The sequence below is a fragment of the Lithobates pipiens genome, unplaced genomic scaffold, assembly GCF_037356315.1.
Source record: "Lithobates pipiens isolate NorthernLeopardFrog02 unplaced genomic scaffold, aLitPip1_a1.2 Scaffold_25, whole genome shotgun sequence".
NCBI lineage: Eukaryota > Metazoa > Chordata > Amphibia > Anura > Ranidae > Lithobates > Lithobates pipiens.
Window position 1 is genome coordinate 172,230,468 of NW_027507787.1, and position 18,980 is coordinate 172,249,447.

The 18,980-nt window shown below is 40.8% G+C and overlaps 1 protein-coding gene across 1 annotated transcript in view; it reads left to right on the forward strand.

Moving 5' to 3' along the window:
• LOC143930664 (alpha-2-macroglobulin-like protein 1) overlaps positions 1–18,980 on the forward strand; it is a 159,658-nt gene that overhangs the window by 10,101 nt on the left and 130,577 nt on the right. The window contains exons 4-7 of the mRNA XM_077455165.1: positions 695–747; positions 4,917–4,937; positions 13,536–13,692; positions 17,846–17,930. Of these exons, the coding sequence (XP_077311291.1) occupies positions 695–747; positions 4,917–4,937; positions 13,536–13,692; positions 17,846–17,930 (316 nt within the window). The remainder of the gene's footprint in view (positions 1–694; positions 748–4,916; positions 4,938–13,535; positions 13,693–17,845; positions 17,931–18,980) is intronic.

The window sequence follows — 18,980 nt, forward strand, 5'->3', positions numbered from 1 at the left end:
TGTGATTGCTGTGTAGTAGTTCCTCCTTGGAAAAAACAGACATTCAGGAGGTGACCTCTCCCCCTAAATACCTGGCAGATAGTGCTCTACTGTCCTCTGAAAGGCGATCTACCACAGGTCACTTTTCAAAGGACGGCGGACACTGCCTCTCATCTGAAAGGCCCTTTACTGTCCCAGTAGCAATGGTCCCTAGAAAAAAAAGTTTGATCTATCCAAAACAGGATAGTAGTAAAAACTACTACAAAGGATCTAACCCTTGCCCACTCAATGCAAAACTAAAAAATATGCCTTTACATACATTTTTTTTACATTTAAGTACGGATAGGTAAAAGTGAAAAGGAGTCTACAGCTCTGTCTATTGATTGGAAATCATAAATCTGACATTTTCATCTGCAATGTTTCATATAAATGGCATGAAAAAAACAAAAATGCATAATTTAGCTATTCAAATATTAAATACGGAAAGAAAACATATGCCAAAATAGTGTAGATCTACTTTAGGCCCATCAATCGCTTCCTCTGCCTGAGTGTGGATGTTTCTATTTTGGATCTGATTTAAATCAAACATGTGCAGGGGATGACAGAAGCTTGCTATTATTTTCAGTTGCTTTGTATTGTCAGAGGACATATTTATCTACAAAATTCAAAGTGTTAATTATCATTATAATTACTGAAACCTATTTAATTTTTACAGTGAAGTTGCGATTGGTGTCCCTTGACCACGATTTCCACATCTCAAATGAAAATGTAAGTCATTATGTTACAGAGTATAAACTGATAAAATGATGTAGAAACATTATATTTCTGTTGATTTGGAATATACCAAGTAGAGAAGGCAAAACAGTGTTGCCAATCTGGTAGGCAGTTGCTCTGTATACCCGTTGGTTGTAAACCCTATTTATGAAATCTGACCTAGGCACATATATTTGTAGTGTTTACTTATCTCTCTCCAAGTCCCGTGTCTTTCTCCTGCTCCATTCTTTTATCAGCATGATAACTTCTGACAAGCTCTCCGACACACAAGATGAAAGCAGATGGAAATTTGTGTTGGGTGGGTGCATATAGATAGATTAGCAGGGAGCTAGTCTATTCACAGCACAGCTCTGCATGTTTCTTCATTCCTCTGCCTATGTGGAGGGGGGGGGGGGGGGTGTGTGCCTTTCCTCCAATCATCTCACACACAGTGTATGGCCAGACTCCCCTCCCAGTGATGGAACAGGATGAAAAATTTCTAACACAATTTTCACTTTCTAAACAGTGTAGAAAGCTGAAGACAGCAGATATACAAATAAAACTCATGTAGGGAGATTTGTTTAATCTCTGTGTATTATCTGAGGCTGTTCACTTCACTGGGTATATGTGACGGTTTACATTCACTTAAATCTAATGGGGATTGTACAATCAGGCAGTAAGATGTGTGGTCAGCTTCAACTGGCTTCAACTGGATTACAGTTAACGTGCTCACACCAAGATACCAGCAATTCTGTAAATGTGAGGACCAAGACTATAAAGAGCAATCCATCATTAACCTCTAATAAGAGTCCTCCTTGGGCACTGGATAAATGTGTTCTGTATATTGTTAGGTAGTACTTGTATATAAAGTCCATTGTGCAGAAGGTTGAAGAGTAGACTTTGTTGTTCTTCATAAACATGCCACCCATTTTAAAGGGTTGGTTCACCTTTACTAAAAAAAACTAAAAAAAACTGTCTATGCAGACAAGGGAAATCTGTAAAGTAAAAAAACAAAATTTGCAGATTTGAATAAAGGTAAATAATGCCATTGCTATAGGGTGTAAGAAGAACAAAACCAAGCAAAAAAATTACAAACTTCTGTATTTTTATGAACACCTGGGGACATTTATACATTCCAGTTTTACCGAAAGGCTGGAAGTTAATTTTTTTTATATTTCTACTATGGACCTGTTTTTTTTGGCCTTAACTTTGTTATTACGTAATGCTCAACTCCAGGAAAATTGCAGAGTGCATGAAATGTAGTTCTAAAACTTCTGGGGTGCCAAGGTTCACCATCACTGGCCTAGGCTATAAGAAAACCGCCAAGACCCTGAAACTGAGTGTTAGGATTGAGTTCACCTGCTGGTGGCACTATCCTGTTCTGGGCTGTTTGCTGCAGCTCCAGTGTCCCCCAGCAGGTGTCTCCCAGGAGCCAGCAGGCTGTGATAATTAGGCACATTAGTATTCAGCTACTGGGGGCCTACATAAGGCAGCTCCTGCCTTCCCCTGGGGCATCATGATTCTGATCCCTTCCTTGCTACCAGTTTGTTCATGATTGCCAGATCAAGCCTAAACTCTTCTGCATTTCTCTTGCCCCCTCTGCCTTTCTCTTGCCCCCCTCTGCCTTTCTCTTTCCCCCCTCTGCCTAACTCCCGCTTAAGTTCCCAGCATTCCCTGTACCCTTAACAGTATATTGTATATATTTGTATTCCATTAGTAGTTAGGTTTATTAGTTATTCTGGTTCTTGTGCATTGGGGGTTTGGTTCTTGTTTGTCTTTGGGGTTGTTCATGTTTGTTGTTTGCTGTGTTCATAGTTTGCTGTTTTTCACTGTAAATACCGTATTTATTGGCGTATAACACGCACTTTTTTCCCCTTAAAATCAGGGGAAAATCATGGGTGCATGTTATATGACAATCCCTGCTGTCTGGAGCAGCGAGCGCCGCCGATATACACCTAGCCGAGTGTACTGTGTACTCAGCTAGGCTCGGCTCCACTTGCAGTCACACTCAGTCCCACCATTGGACCTGTGTTATGTCCATGATAGGAGCGGGACTGCGAGAGCCAAGAGGAGCCGAGTACACAGGACATACGGCTCTGTGTATCTAGGCGGCACTAAAATTTAAATACAAAACATGCTGCAATTTTGGACAAGGCTGCAATGACACTGGGCAAGGCTGCAATGACACTGGGCAAGGCTGCAATGACACTGGGCAAGGCTGCAATGACACTGGGCAAGGCTGCAATGGCACTGGGCAAGGCTGCAATGGCACTGGGCAAGGCTGCAATGGCACTGGGCAAGGCTGCAATGACACTGGGCAAGGCTTCAATGACACTGGGCAAGGCTGCAATGACACTGGGCAAGGCTACAATGACACTAGGCAAGGCTGCAGATAGACACTGTTCATTCTGCAATGATGGACAAGGCTGCAGATGGACACTGATAAGGCTGCATTGATGGGCATTTAAATCTAAGTTTTTTTCCTTAAACTTCCCTCCTAAACTTGGGGTGCGTGTTATACGTCGGCACGTGTTTTACGCCGATAAATACGGTAAATATCATCTTAAAAATATAAACTTTGATTGTTTGGTCTCTGTTCCCTTGTGTAGCTATGTGTCTGGTCTCCTTAGCTGCTGATTCCTGACATAATCGTGATGCCCACTAACAACCAAATCTGCTACACTGCCACACAGAACTGAGAGCCAGTTACTTGAGGTTTTTGGCCTTTGTCAGAATGCTGATAGTGAAGGTTATTTGTCATGTGCAGCTTGCGGTAGGGGATAAAGATTTGTGTCATTCACTTTGGCAGGATCTCACTGAGGAGGAGCTGTTGGGAAGCATTCTGACAGCACATGCCTTAGCTGTTAGGGTAGATTCTCCCTTAGTAAAATACAACCCTTGATTCAGGTCTGTTCTTAGCTACTATTTCAGTGTATCTCTCAGGGCCATGATGTTTTCATTCCTCCATTTACTATGTACCGGGCTGGATTTTTGGGATGGTTGCTGCAACATTGTGTAGGTTTTTTTTCAGCAGTATTCAGCCTATTCACAACAAGTGGTGTTGGATTGTATTGCTTCTGTGCACTGTTTAATTGAGAAATGTAAGCAAGGGAGAGACAAACTGATTTTAGTTCACCCTCTGCTACAAGCTTGGTCAGAGATCCTATCCCCGGTGCTATATGAGTCACATAAAGTCAGATCTGCTGCTAAAGATCAATAATATGTTCCTCTGTTACCCTTACTCTGCTGCTACTGAGTGTTCTTTACCTCCTGTAGATCAGTATCCTGCCACCAGTAATCAAACTTCCTCTGTATGCAATCCATTGAAAGCTCCCCCTGTAGTACCGTTGTCCATAGCAATGTCTCAGGCCGCTTCCTATATTTCTGCTACTCTTCCCTCTATTCTACCCATTACTGTTACTACCTTAAAATCAGCAGTACACTCTGGTCAGCACAATGCAACTACATGCAGGACTCCCATATCTAAGCCAAAAAGAAAAAGAAAGAAACAGTACTTTTCTCATGCTCTTATAACTCTGCCACTATCCATGTTTACAATGTTATACAAGCTGTACACTCACTACTTTACATTGCAGCAAAGTGTAATTTCTTCAGTGCATTCACATGAAAAGATATAATAAAATATTTACAAAAATGTGAGGGGTGTACTCACTTTTGTGAGATACTGTATATGATCACAGGGAATAATACAGACCAAGTGCAAATCCTGATTTCATACACTTATCGGCTGACAGCAACATACTTTTTTTTCGATCTAGGATTATTTTTAATGTAATTCCCTATATGGAGGTTCAAATCCTTTCTAATTAACCTTTGCATTTACCGGTATTTGCACAATTTACAAGGACATGATTAAGACTGGATTTATTTGTTCTTGGTCTGTATCATTCCCTGGGATCATATACATGGAGTCTACATTCATTGTCCTTAAACTGCTATCTGACTGCGTAGCAGTATTTTCATGGTATTTTATATCGCAGGAAGTCTTTTTGCAATTTGGTTGTGAGGAGGAAGGGGATTTTTATTTTGTAGGTAGCGCATCCCATCAGATTAGATGGTTATATGCAGGGAAGTAGAAAATTACTTTTTTTTATTTTTTTTAGTATTGCTATTTGCTATTGCTAACTTTATTTAATTTTTTTTTTTTCACTTTTGCCTTTTAGTATGAAAAAATCTTGCTTCTGGTAAGTACTTTTAAAAATATGTTACGGAATTATTTGTATCTTCAAACTAACAATTTTCTTTTTTAGTGTAGTTAAATGGGGAACAGCCCTGTTCTGTAATAAAAATACAGAACTAGCATTACTATGTCATCTGCATTATAACATGTAACACATCATCTAAGTCTTAGCAGGTGACACTGTAAGAAACATGCTAGCTAGCCATGGTGCTTAAAGAATCAGGTACAAGTGAATTTATCTAATGATCTGAACATGTTAACTTCTATTATAATTGTGTAGGCTTTTGTTTTAAAAAGAGTACTTGCCCTCCTTATTTAGCTTTACTTAGTTGAGGATGACACCTGGCACTAAGATTCAAAGACGATAGGCCCACTGAGATCAGATATTTGCTGACTGCAATAATCCTTCAAAGAAAAAGTCTTGCATTTTAGGGCAAATGACAGTGATTATGGAAGGGGCTCCCCTGGACCTCCTTATGCTCACCTTACCTGCACTAGGTATAGAGGAGTATGTGATATTGCCCAGACCGAGTAACCAATCTTTAGGCTGAGGCACTGCCACTTGACTTGGAGGATTTCCTTGCTCCCCCAGGTCACCAACACAGCTGACTTTAATGCCGGCTTTCAAGGAGCGAGGGAACTGTGAAGGATCTCAGGGAAGGAGTAAAAGTTGGTCAGGGAACTTCTTTTGCAGGGACACTGTCCCTTTGCCCTGCATGAGCAATGTGTCAATGTCTACAGAGGATTAATATTTGGGGGTACTTATTTCAGATGATTACAAAATTAGCAAATTGTGGCCAGGCAGTGGGAAAAGCAAGTAGAATTCTAGGATGCATCACTAGAAAGATCACCAGCAGGAGGAAATGGAGGTCCTGATTCTCCTATATAGCTCTTTAGCAAGACCTCATTTATAAAACTATGTTCAGTTCTGGAGACCTCACTTACAAAAAGATGTTGACAAGAGAGAACAAGTCCAGAGACGGGTAACAAAAATGGTGAAACGTGTGAGGGTTAAAACATATCAAGAATGACTTTAGGAACTTAATATGTACGGTCTGGAGGAAAGAATTGAAAGGGGAGACATGATTGAAACTTTTAAATACATCAAGGAGGTGAATAAGACTCGGGGTGGCAGGTTTTGTTTTTTCAGAAGATGTGGACGTGACCTCAAAATAACTGGAGAAAAGTTCAAAACTAATCTTAGTAATTATTATTTTACTGAACAGATGGTTGATGCTTGGAATAAAGTTCTAGCAGAGGTAGTGAGTCAGTCGATATAAATGGCTTCAAAACATGCTTGGGACGAACATACAGTTGTGTTTAAAATAATAGTAGTCCAACATCACTAACCAGACCAGTTACTGCTTTTGGTATAAATTATATTTCTAGACAAAAAATTACTAGTAGGGGTAGTAGAATAATGGAAAACCAATGAACCCAACAGTCATGACATTCAGGCTGCCAATTCTGTATAACTGAATCATTGATTGAAGGGGTGTATTCAAAATAATAACAGTGTGAAATTCAATTAGTGAGGTCATTTAGTCTGTGAAAAAAACAGGTGTCTCTTATTTAAGGACGAAGGCAGCAAATGATGTACATGTCAGGTAAAATGGGTTGTTCCAGACATTGTTCAGAAGAACAGCATGCTTTGATTAAAAAGTTGATTGGAGAGGAGAAACATGTAAACAAGTACAGAAACTTATAGGCTGCTCAGCTAAAATGATCTCAAGTGCTTTAAAATGGCAACCAAATCCAGAAAGACGCAGAAGAAAACGAGAAACTCCCAATTCGAATAGATGGAAGAGTAACCAAAATGATCAGCTTCAGGGTGATCAAAGAAGGTCTAAAGCTACCTGTGAGTACTGTAACAATTAGAAGATGCCTATGTGAAGCCAAGCTATTGGCAAGAAGCCTCCGCAAAGTCCCATTGTTGAAAAAAAAATGGCATGTGCTGAAGAGGTTACAATTTGCCAAAGAACACTTTGACTAGCCTAAAGAGAAATGATGCAACAATTTGTGGACTGATGAAAGCAAGATTGTTCTTTTTAGGTCTAGGGGCTACAGACAGTTCGTCAGACGCCCCACCAAATACTGAATTCAAGCCACAGTACACTGTGAAGCATGGTGGTGCAAGCATCATGATATGGGAATGTTTATCATACTATGGTGCTGGGCCATACCAGGGATCATGGATCAGTTTGAATACATTAAAATACTTTAGGTCATGTTGCCTTATGCTGAAGATGAAATGCCCTTGAAATGGGTGTTTAAACAAGCCAACAACGCCAAATACACCAGCAAGGGAGCAGCATCTTGGTTCCAGACCAATAAGATGAATGGTATGGAGTGGCCAGCCCAATCTCTGGACCTTAATACAATAGAAAACTTGTGAGGTGACATCAAAAATGCTATTTCTGAGGTAAAACCAAGAAGTTCAGAGGAATTGAGGAATGTAGTGTGATCGTCCTCGGCTAGAATACCTGTTAACAGGTGCCAGAATTTGGTCGACTCCATGCAACACAGATGTGAAGCAGTTCTGAGAAACAGAGGTTATAAAACTAAATATTAGTACATTGATTCACAGGAAAAGTAAATATTCAATAATTTTTCAGTTTATACAGTAAAAGAAAAATGCAGACACTGATATTTTTTGGAAAAGCCAAATGTTCCTTTTTTCTTCACTTTCTGTAAAGTAATAACAAATTTGATATTTTTCTGTATGGAATCTTTAAGGATTTTAAGCTTTACTCACTTTTTTAAACACAACTGTAGATCTATACTCAGACAATGCAATTGACTGAAAAACAAACTCAAACAAACAAAAAAAAAATACAAAACATGTATAAAAAATAAATAAAAAAATGGGCAGACTCAATGGGCTACTTGGCCTTTTTTCTGCCATCACTTTTCTGTTTCTATTCTCTTGAAAACGTTTTGCTATTCTGGAATCTTCATTGCCTGGCAACATAAAGCGTTAGCAAGATGGGAATGATGTGCAAGGATTCTTGGAATAGAAAGCAAAGTCTTTCTTCTTTTGAAGGGAATGCTTTTTTTAAAATTGATAATTCTTCAACAAAGTCTCATTAAGAGCAGCAAACATGGAGTGATGCAGTTATTTATATTATTTACTACTGGGATTCATTATGAGACACTGTTATGAGCATTCAGGAGACAGACTATGTAATCAGCATTGAGTCAAGAAGATTGAAGCTCAGCACATGTGATGACTTCTTACACTTGGCCTAAAATCATCCTCAGACAGAGAAGATTAGGCTAAATCAGAGAATTCTAAGCCCCTGTACACACGGTCGGAGATTTCGACAACCAAATCCGTCGGATCTTGTCCGAAACTGTTGCATACACACGGTCGGACTAAGTTGTCGAAAAATCCGATCATTCAGAGCATGATGACGTAATTTCGTTACGATGGGACTAGTAGCCAATAGCTTTGTAGGAATTTGATCTGAGCATGCGTGGCACTTGGTACGATCAAAATTCTCTACACATGATCGGATTAGGTCCGACCGGCCCAGTTGGTCGGGAAATATTTCCAACATGTTGGAAAATTGGGTCCGACGGAGATTCGGATGGAATCAGTCCAATGCATACCACACACAGTCGGATTATCCGACGACACGGTCCGATAGGACGCATTCCGACGGATTCTCCGACCATGTGTACACGGCATAAGAGTGGGAACATAGAGAAAAAATGCAGTTTGATGCAATTTTTGAACAGAGCAAAATACAGGCAGTCCCCAAGTTATGGACTGGTTAGGGACTGCCTGTTTGTTCTTAAGTCGTTTTCCGATGTTTTCCAATGTTTTCCAATATGCCAGCCAATGACATCTCCCGTTTGTAAGTAGGAGTTGTTCGCAAGTCGGAGGTTGGTAACTCGGGGACCTCCTGTACATGGACATGAGAAAATAAATGATTTTCAAACACAATACAGTGTGTTGAAGTACCGTATGAAAAAGTCCTACATGCAGATCCACATTTAGCCTTGTCATGTAACAACCTGTCATCATGTGGCCATAAGTCATATGATGCAGAGTCTGACAAAAGCTCTGTGTGAGGAAGCTATGGATAACCTAACCTTTCTGACCCTGAAAGGCATATCAATAATTCTTATACATTATCTCAGCAACAATGGCAGTGTTGTAGACATGGAGCACTTCAAGGGAGGCTTGGGGGGCATGCACCAGCTGCCCAGAATGAAAGTGAAACTTTGCTTTAAAACGTTAAGTGAGCAGGAAGGCTTTTCATTGCAGAAGACATACTACAAGGATCATTTGTTAAAGGTAAATAAGCTGTTTTTTTTTCCCTTGCATGTGACTGGGTATTCTTTCAAAAGTGAATGTTTTGCCATATTCACTATGCAAAGAGAAACTTTTTCAGTAAAAAAAAAAATGCTGTCATGATGTACTGAAGTTTTGCTCATGTTTTAAAGGGAAAGTATGCCAGTGAGCATATTTTAAGTTTTACAAATTAACCACTAGGGGGAGCTCTCAGTTGCTTAGTGCATTGCTCTGCTTCTCTCCTAATCTATGTTAAGATACCAGCCACTTTGTGTATTTGAGTTGCCTTGCAATCACACTGTTGTGTCTGACACTTGCTCGCCTTGGCTTCTGCTGCCAGGGAACCTTGACATTTAAAAAAAATGGGTTAGACTCAAATGGTCTCTTTTCTGCCGTCACTCTTCTTCTATGTTTCAAACTGCTATCCTGGATTGCTTCTTGCTGCTGTCATTTTAACTAAAAAGAAAAGAAATGCACAGACTATTATCAGGCAGTAGGCCAAAACTTCCACAAAAGGCTACCCAATAAATGTATGCAATAGCTCCCAACTGTCCCTGATTTCCAAGGACTGTCCCTGATTTGGAGTAATGTCCCTCTGTCCCTCATTCCTCCTCATTTGTCCCTCATTTTGGCCTGATCTATATAGAGGTATATAAAATGCACTTTTTATCTTAGTGTTTAAAAGTATTTTCCAGCGCTAAACCTTTCATCTGGTTTCTAAATTGCTGCATTTGTAAATCCCAAAAGCCAATATAAAGGAATAGTAATGGTAAAAAAGCAGTTGTGGGTTTAACCAATCTTGTTTTTTTTTGTACAATTCTCCTTTACGGGGGCATGGCAAGGGGTGTGTCATATGAATGCATACTTTTGCTGATAAGTGTCCCTCATTCCCATCTCAAAAAGTTGGGAGGTATGTGTATGCTTTGTTCCTAGATTTAAGAACTGGACAGTAGTTTATATAAACTGTTCACTTCAAATCAGGACAGTAGAAACAAATAAAAAGGAAGTCCATTGTTTGCAAAGAGCAAGCTGAACCATACACTTGCAATTTAAGAAAAGCATAAACGCACAACCATTCTGCAGCAGTGCAAACCAAGCAGCTACAACCTGTAAGTTTTATGAGCAAATATGGCTACACCTGTTTATATTTAATAGCAAAAGCATAGTAGCAGAGCTTCTAAAACTTTAAGGTGAAGTTCACCTTTACAGACAAAATAATAAATGCACATATTTTGTGCAAGTAAAAAAATGTGCATTTATTATTTAAAACAGGAGCCTGTAAAGTATTGTAATGCTAGTTTTTTGCACACACTGCCTACACCTCTGTTGTCCATACCTCTGTAAGTGCTGTCCTATTCAGAGCTGTATGTAGGCAGGTGCAGCCTATTTTCTCCACTGCAGGTGACACTAAACCGCAACAGCAGTGCAGAGGGAGAGGGGAAGTCGAGAGGAATATGATTCCTATGGTTCCTCTATGGTTTCCTGGGTCACTGGGGGCAACAATCAGATTGCATTCCAACAGCCCATGTGACTCTGGCAGCCATCTTGGGTCAGGAAGTGTCTATTTGAAAAAAAATGGAACAAGTTCCCCCACAATCGGGGTTTTTAGGCAGCAGAAAACAATAATAAATGCATATCAGGGTAACATGAGAAATATTTGAATATTTTTTACCATGAAAAAGTAGCAACATGGCACAGAGGTAAAAACATAAGCTCCACCTGAACAGTTAAAAGAGACTCCTATATAAAGAGTACAATAATAATAATGGATGTGCACAAGCAGACACAACTATAAATGACACTGTACAATATAACAACAGTAGAAGTATAGTTCTAACGCGTTTCAACCCAATCAGGGGGTCTTCTTTAGAGAAATGGTCCGTTATAAAACAAAGATGCAGTAAATAAATACATCAAATGTTCATTATACTGGGAATACCTTGTATGTTTTAGTATAATTTACCCAATACTGCACGTCCAAGGAGATAAAATAAATAAAGTGCTTTTAGTGGAGTTCCCCCTCTGGGTGGTGCCTCGATTTCCCTTCACGTATCAAGAGTGTTACCAAATCCAAAGATATCACCAAATGCCAGGAGGGAAAGGTCAAAGGTCCAGAGGCGTGGCTCGTGGGAGGTCACACAGATACCTCACCACCCATGGGTATAGGGAGTGGGTGCGGACATTGGCAGCCGGACAATATGGTGAGTCACACCTGTGATAGAATCCCAATGTATAAATAAAATTAGGGACATATATTTTTAACGTATGAGCACAAGGTGTATGTTACGGCATGAAACTATTGTCATACCTATAATCTATGTATATAGAGGATAACCACACCTAGATGTTTAGGTATATCTATATGATAAAAGGAAGAAAAGGGAGAAGGAAAACAACGCTCACAGACTCGGTTTCTGATAAAATCCTAAAAAAAAAAAAAAAAAAGGGGGAAAAAGTGGAAAAAACAATTAAAAAATGATAAATAGATAAATAAATGAATCAATCAAAGAAAAAAAGAAAAAAAGAGAAAACGACAAAAACAAAAACAGCAAAAATAGGTGAGAAAAAGGATCGCTGAATAAGAAAAGTGCCAGTGAGGAGGTGACTAATATATGTATGAGGCAACAAAGCTGTATGTATACTAAGGTGAATGAAAGTGCAGAGTATGTAAGTAATGTGAAAGACAAATAGTGACGAGGTGCCTAAAAGGAACCAGGTGTGTGTTGGTAAACGTGATGCTAACTTATGCATAAAAAATTAGATAAGAGAAAGAAAGGTGCTGGAGTGGTGAGAAAGTAAAACAAACAAAAAAAAAAAACCAAAGGTGGACATGCTAACCTAATTAGGTGAACAAACTCTATAGTAAAAATCAAGGCTATTACCTGAATGAATAAGATTGGTAAAAGGGTTCCCAAATGGGGAAGGGGGGGACTGTGACCAGAAACCTAGCCCGGGAAAGGTAACAGACGCAGTCACTGACTCAATTATATGGAGTTACCCAATCTATAATTTGATAAATAAATAAATCAAAATATTATTCCACAGGAGTTTCAAAGTGTTACATAAATATAGTAAATAGATAAATGCAGATCAGGAGGGAAAATAGCCAAGCATACCGTCCGAGAGCTAGAGGTTCCTGAGTCCTTCCTCATGTGATAATAGACAATGAGTGTTCACTTCCTGTTAGGGAGGGGTACTTATATTAAACCCTGGGATTCCCCACAGGTGTGGGCCCCCTGTCTAATGGCCGGTACTTGCCTCATTCCACATGGTCACCTAATCAGGCAAGCCGTGTGTGGCCGCCCCGGCGTCCCGGTAGGTCGCAAAGTGGCCCCGAAGTGACGTCACTTCCGTCGCAACTGCGTGACGTCAGTACGTCACGTGCGTCCGCTTGATGCGGGCGCACGTGAGGTACGCGTCCTGAAGTGTCCAAGGATGCCGTCGGCAAGGGAATAAGTGTCCCCCCCTGACTGGGCGGGACCAGCCCGCCCATAAGACAAAGGGAGACATATGGAGGGGCTTGTGTAAATAACCAAAGCCCCTCCTACCCTTGCCGGGGAGTCACGACAGAGCACCTACCTCTATTTAAGACCTTGGCTCTTGAGTTTAGCATGCATTTTTAGCATGTGGGTAGTGTAGGGACAGGTCTCCCATCTGTCAGGGACAGTAATAGAGGCAGGAAAAAGTTCCAGATGAGTAGGGAAAGACTGGGGATCCACCACTTCTCCTGGAAACGTCCCCACTTGGGCTCAGACCGGTCAGGCAACATTCCACCCCTCAATACAGACACTGTCAGTTCATTATCAGTTCATTCGATTGAGCTTGCTACTGCCGGGCTTGTTGTGAATTGTTATATTCTGACTACAATACAAGTTCTTTCTTTTTGTGACTGGGCTGTGTGTAAGGTACTGCCGCTACATCCTCCCACATGTAGGGAGTGTGAATAAACTATGGGCGTGCTGATTAGCAGGCCTGCAGTTCATTCAAACTACAAGTTCATCTGCCATGTTGGAAGATGGTTCTTGTAGTTCATTCATTCACAGCCATGCTAATTTTTTAAAAGTTGTGAGGTGAGAAGAACTCCCACCTGCTGTCACACTGAAGAGGGGACCGGGGCAGAGGGAGCAGGAGCTGGAAGGTGTTACATGTTCCAAAGGTAAACTTATCCTTTAACATATATTGATAAGATTATTATATCAAGCTAATTTCCAATATGTGTTTACCTAAAAAAAAAAAAAATGAAGAGACTGTTCATCCCCTTTAAGCCATTTTGGCAGTTTAAGATTTTTTTCTTTTTCACAGAATCCAGATGGACACCACATTGGACAGTGGTTGAATGTGACTACTAATCACGGGTTTGCTGATTTGACTTACCATTTGTCAAAAGAATTAACTCTTGGAAACTACAAATTTACTGTACCTAATAAATGCCAGCAGACCTTTACTGTGGCTGAATATGGTGAGTTTTGGTAATTTGTGATAAAAAGATAAATAATAAATACAGTGCTACTAGCTGTCCAAACGAATTCTACAGAACTAAATCAAATAACATTGTTATATTTAGCATGCAAAATAAATCATATTGTTCATTAAAGCTGAATTCCAGCCTTAACTTTAGTCTTTGTTAGTTGTACAGGCGCCTCTCCTGTACTGAAATTGTTTAATCTGATTTCCCTGCACACTGTAATCTTCTAACATTGTGTATTAGAAGCTACAGCATGTCAGAACTAGGGATGGGCTTTATGTTCAAGTCGAACATGAGTTTGACTCGAACATTGGCTGTTCACCAGTTTGCCGAACAGCGAACAATTTTGGGTCTTCGCAGCAAATTCAACAGCCGCGGAACACCCTTTAAAAGTCTATGGAATAAATCAAAAGTGCTAATTTTAAAGGCTTATATGCATAGTATTGTCATAAAAAGTGTTTGGGGACCTGGGTCCTGCCCCAGGGTACATATATCAATGCAAAAAAAAGTTTTAAAAATGGCCGTATTTCCAGGAGCAGTGAATTTAATAATGCTTAAAGTGAAACAATAAAAGTGTAATATTCCTTTAAATTTTGTACCGGGGGGGGGGGTGTCTATAGTATGCCTGTAAAGGGGCTCATGTTTCCCATGTTTAGAACAGTCTGACAGCAAAATTACATTTCTAAAGGAAAAAAAAGTAATTTAAAACTACAATGAATTGTCGGCCCGACAATACACATAAAAGTTAATTAATAAAAACGGCATGGAATTTCCCCTCAGGGGAACCCCGAACCAAAGTTAAAAAAAAACAAAAAATGGTGTGGGGGTCCCCCCAAAAATCCATACCAGACCCTTATCTGAGCACGCAACCTGGCAGGCCACAGGAAAAGAGGGGGGATAAGAGAGCGGCCCCCCTCCCTCCTGAACCATACCAGGCCACATGCCCTCAACATTGGGAGGGTGCTTTGGGGTAGCGCCGCCCCTAAAATATCTTCCCATGTTGATGGGGAGAAGGGCCTCATCCCCACACCACCTGCCCGGTGGTTATGGGGGTCTGTGGGCGGGGGGCTTATCGAAATCTGGAAGCCCCCTTTAACAAGGGGACCCCCAGATCCCACCCCCCATGTGAATTAGTAATGGGGTACATTTGTATCCCTACCATTTCATTAAAAAAGTGTCAAAAGGGGTAAATGCAAGAGACGGTTTTTGACAAGTCCTTTATTAATTTCTTATTCTTTCCGCTTCTTCCATCTTCTTTCTTCTGGTCTTCCTTTTGGTGTTCTTCTTCTTCCTCCATCTTCTTCTTCTCCACCTTCTTCTTCTCCACCTTCTTCTTCATCTTCTTCTTCCTCTACTCTTCCTGTCCCGCATCTTGCTTCGGCTTCTTCTCCCCTCAGTCTGCACGATCCGCCTCAGTGGGAGTCTTCCACCATGTGACGCTTCTGTTCTTCTGACACTTCTTATATAACAGAGGGCGGGGCCATCCAGTGACCCCGCCCCCTCTGACCTACGGGGACTTCACTATGGCTTTCCCCGTGTTGTCAGAGGGATCAGAGTCACCCGTCTACGTAAACGGGGTCTGGTGTGGATTTTTAGGGTGACCCCCACGCATTTTTTTTTTTCATTTTGGTTCAGGGTTCCCCTATGGGAAAGATTTATGGAATTTTTTTGACATTTTTATTATTATTTTTTACTAGCAATGGCGGGGATCTGCAGTTTTTAGCGGTATTGAGAAATTGTGTGGGACAGATCGGACACTTTTGACACATTTTTGGGACCATGGACATTTATACAGCGATCAGTGCTATAAAAATGCACTGATTACTGTGTAAATGACACTAGTAGGGAAGAGGTTAACACTAGGGGGCGATCAAGGGGTAAAATGTATGTTCCCTCAGCGTGTTCTAACTGGACAGAGTAGGAGAGGAGACATTTCGCTGTTCCTACTTACTAGGAACAAATGACATGTCTCCTCTCCTCTGACAGCACAGGGATTTGTGTGTTTACATACACAAATACCCGTCTCGGCGGCCCTGCACGCGCTTGCGCGTGGCCAACGGTGACCGCCAACCATGCATCGGGTCCCTCACAGTGCAGTGGGCATGCGTACACCCTCCGGCGGCACACACACGATCTCTGGCAGCTCTTGAAGGAACCCCGTATATACACAGGGTTTCGCGCAGCGGGGCCATTGTGCCGCAGTATATGTACGTGAGCTGGTTGGGAACCAGTTAAATAAATATATCAGGGGGATAATCCAGAAACATAGCCAAGCCATCTGCTGTCAAGGCCTGTGCAATCACACTGTAAAAACCCTGATGAAGTTGGTGCTTTTGGACTCCCTGACACACATTGGCTACTTTTTGGATTGTCTTCCTGACAATAAAGGAATAAAGTTGTATCTGGACCTCTTAGAAGTGGTGTCGCGCTTCAATTAAATTTTTTGTTTTATTACACTACAAGCTAAGTAGAATTTGGTGACCCTCTGGGGTATAGAAGCTGTCTGCCCAGGCACCACATCATTTACATCAACATTAGTACGTTAAGATAGCAATACCAATCTAGTGCTCCAGTGCCATTTTTCTACTTTCCTCGATTAAAGTATCTGTAGCCACTGTGACTATGGGAAAATAAATAAAGGGTGGCAATTTTAATAACTTAGTGTGGTTTAATCGTAATGAGAATGATGAAACTGAGCCAGGATTTCATCATATGCCTCTCAAAATTTGTTCTTAGCCCTTGTACACACAATCGGAGATTCCGACGGAATGTGTCCGATCGGAGCGTTTTGTCGGATATTCTGACTGTGTGTGGTCTGCATCGGACTGTTTCCGTCGGAATATCCGTCAGACCAACTTTTCCAACTTGCCGGAAATATTTTCCCCTAAAATGCTCCGATCGGACATACTCCGATCATGTGTAGAGAATTCCGATCGGACAAAGTGCCACGCATGCTCAGATCAAATTCCTACATCAAAGCTATTGGCTACTAGCCTGAACGTAGTCCCATCATAACGAAATTACGTCATCACGTTCTGAAAGATCAGATTTTCCGACAACTTTGTCCGACCGTGTGTATGCAACAGTTTCGGACAACATCCGTCGGACAAAATCCGATGGACAAAATCCGACGGATTTGGTTGTCGGAATCTCCGACCGTGTGTACAAGGGCTTACACCCAGGGACCGAACAAGCTTCTAACTAAACTAAATAATAATTTTATAAATAAATTAAAATGCAATTTTCATTCTGCAATTTGTCCCTTTTAATAAAATGTACTAATATGTTTTTCAGTACATATATTGAAAGTTTGTAAAGTTTCAAAAGAATATGAATAGATACAAGTGTATGTAAAGTCAAAACTTTTTTCTTAGATTTAGATTGCAGTGTTTGATTTGTTAGAACCCCTCTCAGGTCTGTATTGCTATTGGGGGATCCGTTAATCAGATTTTCCCTCATTTACTGTCCTGTTCCAGAAAGGAAGTGAGGGGAACTTTCCAACTGCACCACAATCAGAAACAAAATGATCGACTAGAACCCCTGACGAATGTCCATTTTCTTCTTTATCCTAGTTGCAGATTTTTCCTCACTTCCAGTATGGTGAAACTTGTCAGCAGATCAGAAAGTGAAGGTAGTCAATTGGGTTCCTGATGGCAGTATAAACTGAAGAGGAGTTTATAACCTTATAACGTCTCTATGTAAAACCTGAAGAAAAAAGTTTTTTTGGCTTCACATATACTTTTATAAAAACTAATTAGGGTTAACAAAGGGTTACTATGAGGGTTTTTTTTTTTTTTTTTCAATTTATACAGAACACTAATTTATAAATGAAGACTGCTATTATGAAAAACAGGGCTGGGCTGTCATACACTGGCTGCTGCTATAGAATACTAGTAAGCGTAAATAAAAAAAAAAAAAAAAAACAGACATGACATTTTTGCAGGTTGTGTTTAGCTCAGTCACACTAAACTAGGCTTATTCTGTAAAGGACTTGTTCTGAAGATGTTTCAGTTCTCATTCAAGCAGCTTTGAATGCTGAAAGTCAATGTGACTTACATTAGGTATAACAGCATAGTTGCTCTTTGTGCAGAGTTGTTCTTTAAATAAAACATTTTATCTTTTCCTAAATGTACTTTTTTTGTTTTAGTTTTGAAGAGGTTTGAGGTACACATCAACCTGCCAACAAATGTGGCTATTACAGAAAAATCGTTTAATCTGGAAGTTTGTGGCAGGTAAGATCAATGGTAGCACTGGTTTTGATCCCTAAAGCCCAAGGGCCATATACCACTTATGCCGCGTACACACGACCGGACTTCTCGACGGACTTGGTCCGGCTGACAATCCGACGGAATTTGCAGCTGAGGTCCGCTGGACTTTCAAACTAACGGACTTGGCCACACACGATCACTCCAAAAGTCTGATGGATTCGAACGTGATGACGTAGAATAAGGAAGTTCATAGCCAGTAGCCAATAGCTGCCCTAGCGTTGGTTTTAGTCCGTTGGACTAGCACACAGGCGACCGGATTTTTCGACCGACTCGAGTCCATCGGAAAAATTTGAAGCAAGTTTTATTTCTAGGTCCGCCGGACTTTTGGGAAGAAAAAGTCCACTGGAGCCCACACACAATCGAAAATTGCGATTGTGTGTATGCGGCATTACAGTCCTCTTCCTGGCAGCTAGCAATCCAAACCAGCATCCAATAAAGTAGGTTGCATGCACTCACAAAATGGTGATGAGGAAATTGTGATTGTGGAAATAAAGTGAGATTTTATATACAGCCTTATTTAGCTGATCTAGACCAAGAAAAATAGGCAGGAATGAAAATTAGGGTTTCCTAATACTTGGTTTACACTTTTTGCTCAGGCACGCCAGCTGATTTATTTGAATGAGCTGCCGTGCCTCCTGAAAACACAGGGAAAAGGTCCCTGCTCCATTTTTTAAATTGCAGCCTGCATGGAAACCATAAGTGCAGTGTGGTCCCCAGTGCAGGATGCGCCTGCTGTGACTTCCAGTGCACGCGAGTGCCATTAAGATTAAAAGCACATTAACGCACCTCCTGCATTTTTTCTATGTGGGTGCTTGCAGCTGCGGGAATAGGTGTGGACCTGCAGAAGGAACCACGTGCACAAGTATGAACCAAGGCTTAAGGATAAGTGCACATTTAGTGTACCTTGCCTTTTCTACCTCTACCTCTCACCCCAGCGCACTTATAGGTCATACATACATAGAACATCATTGTCCAGAGATCACCACTATGCAGCAGTCCCGGTAACCTACAGAC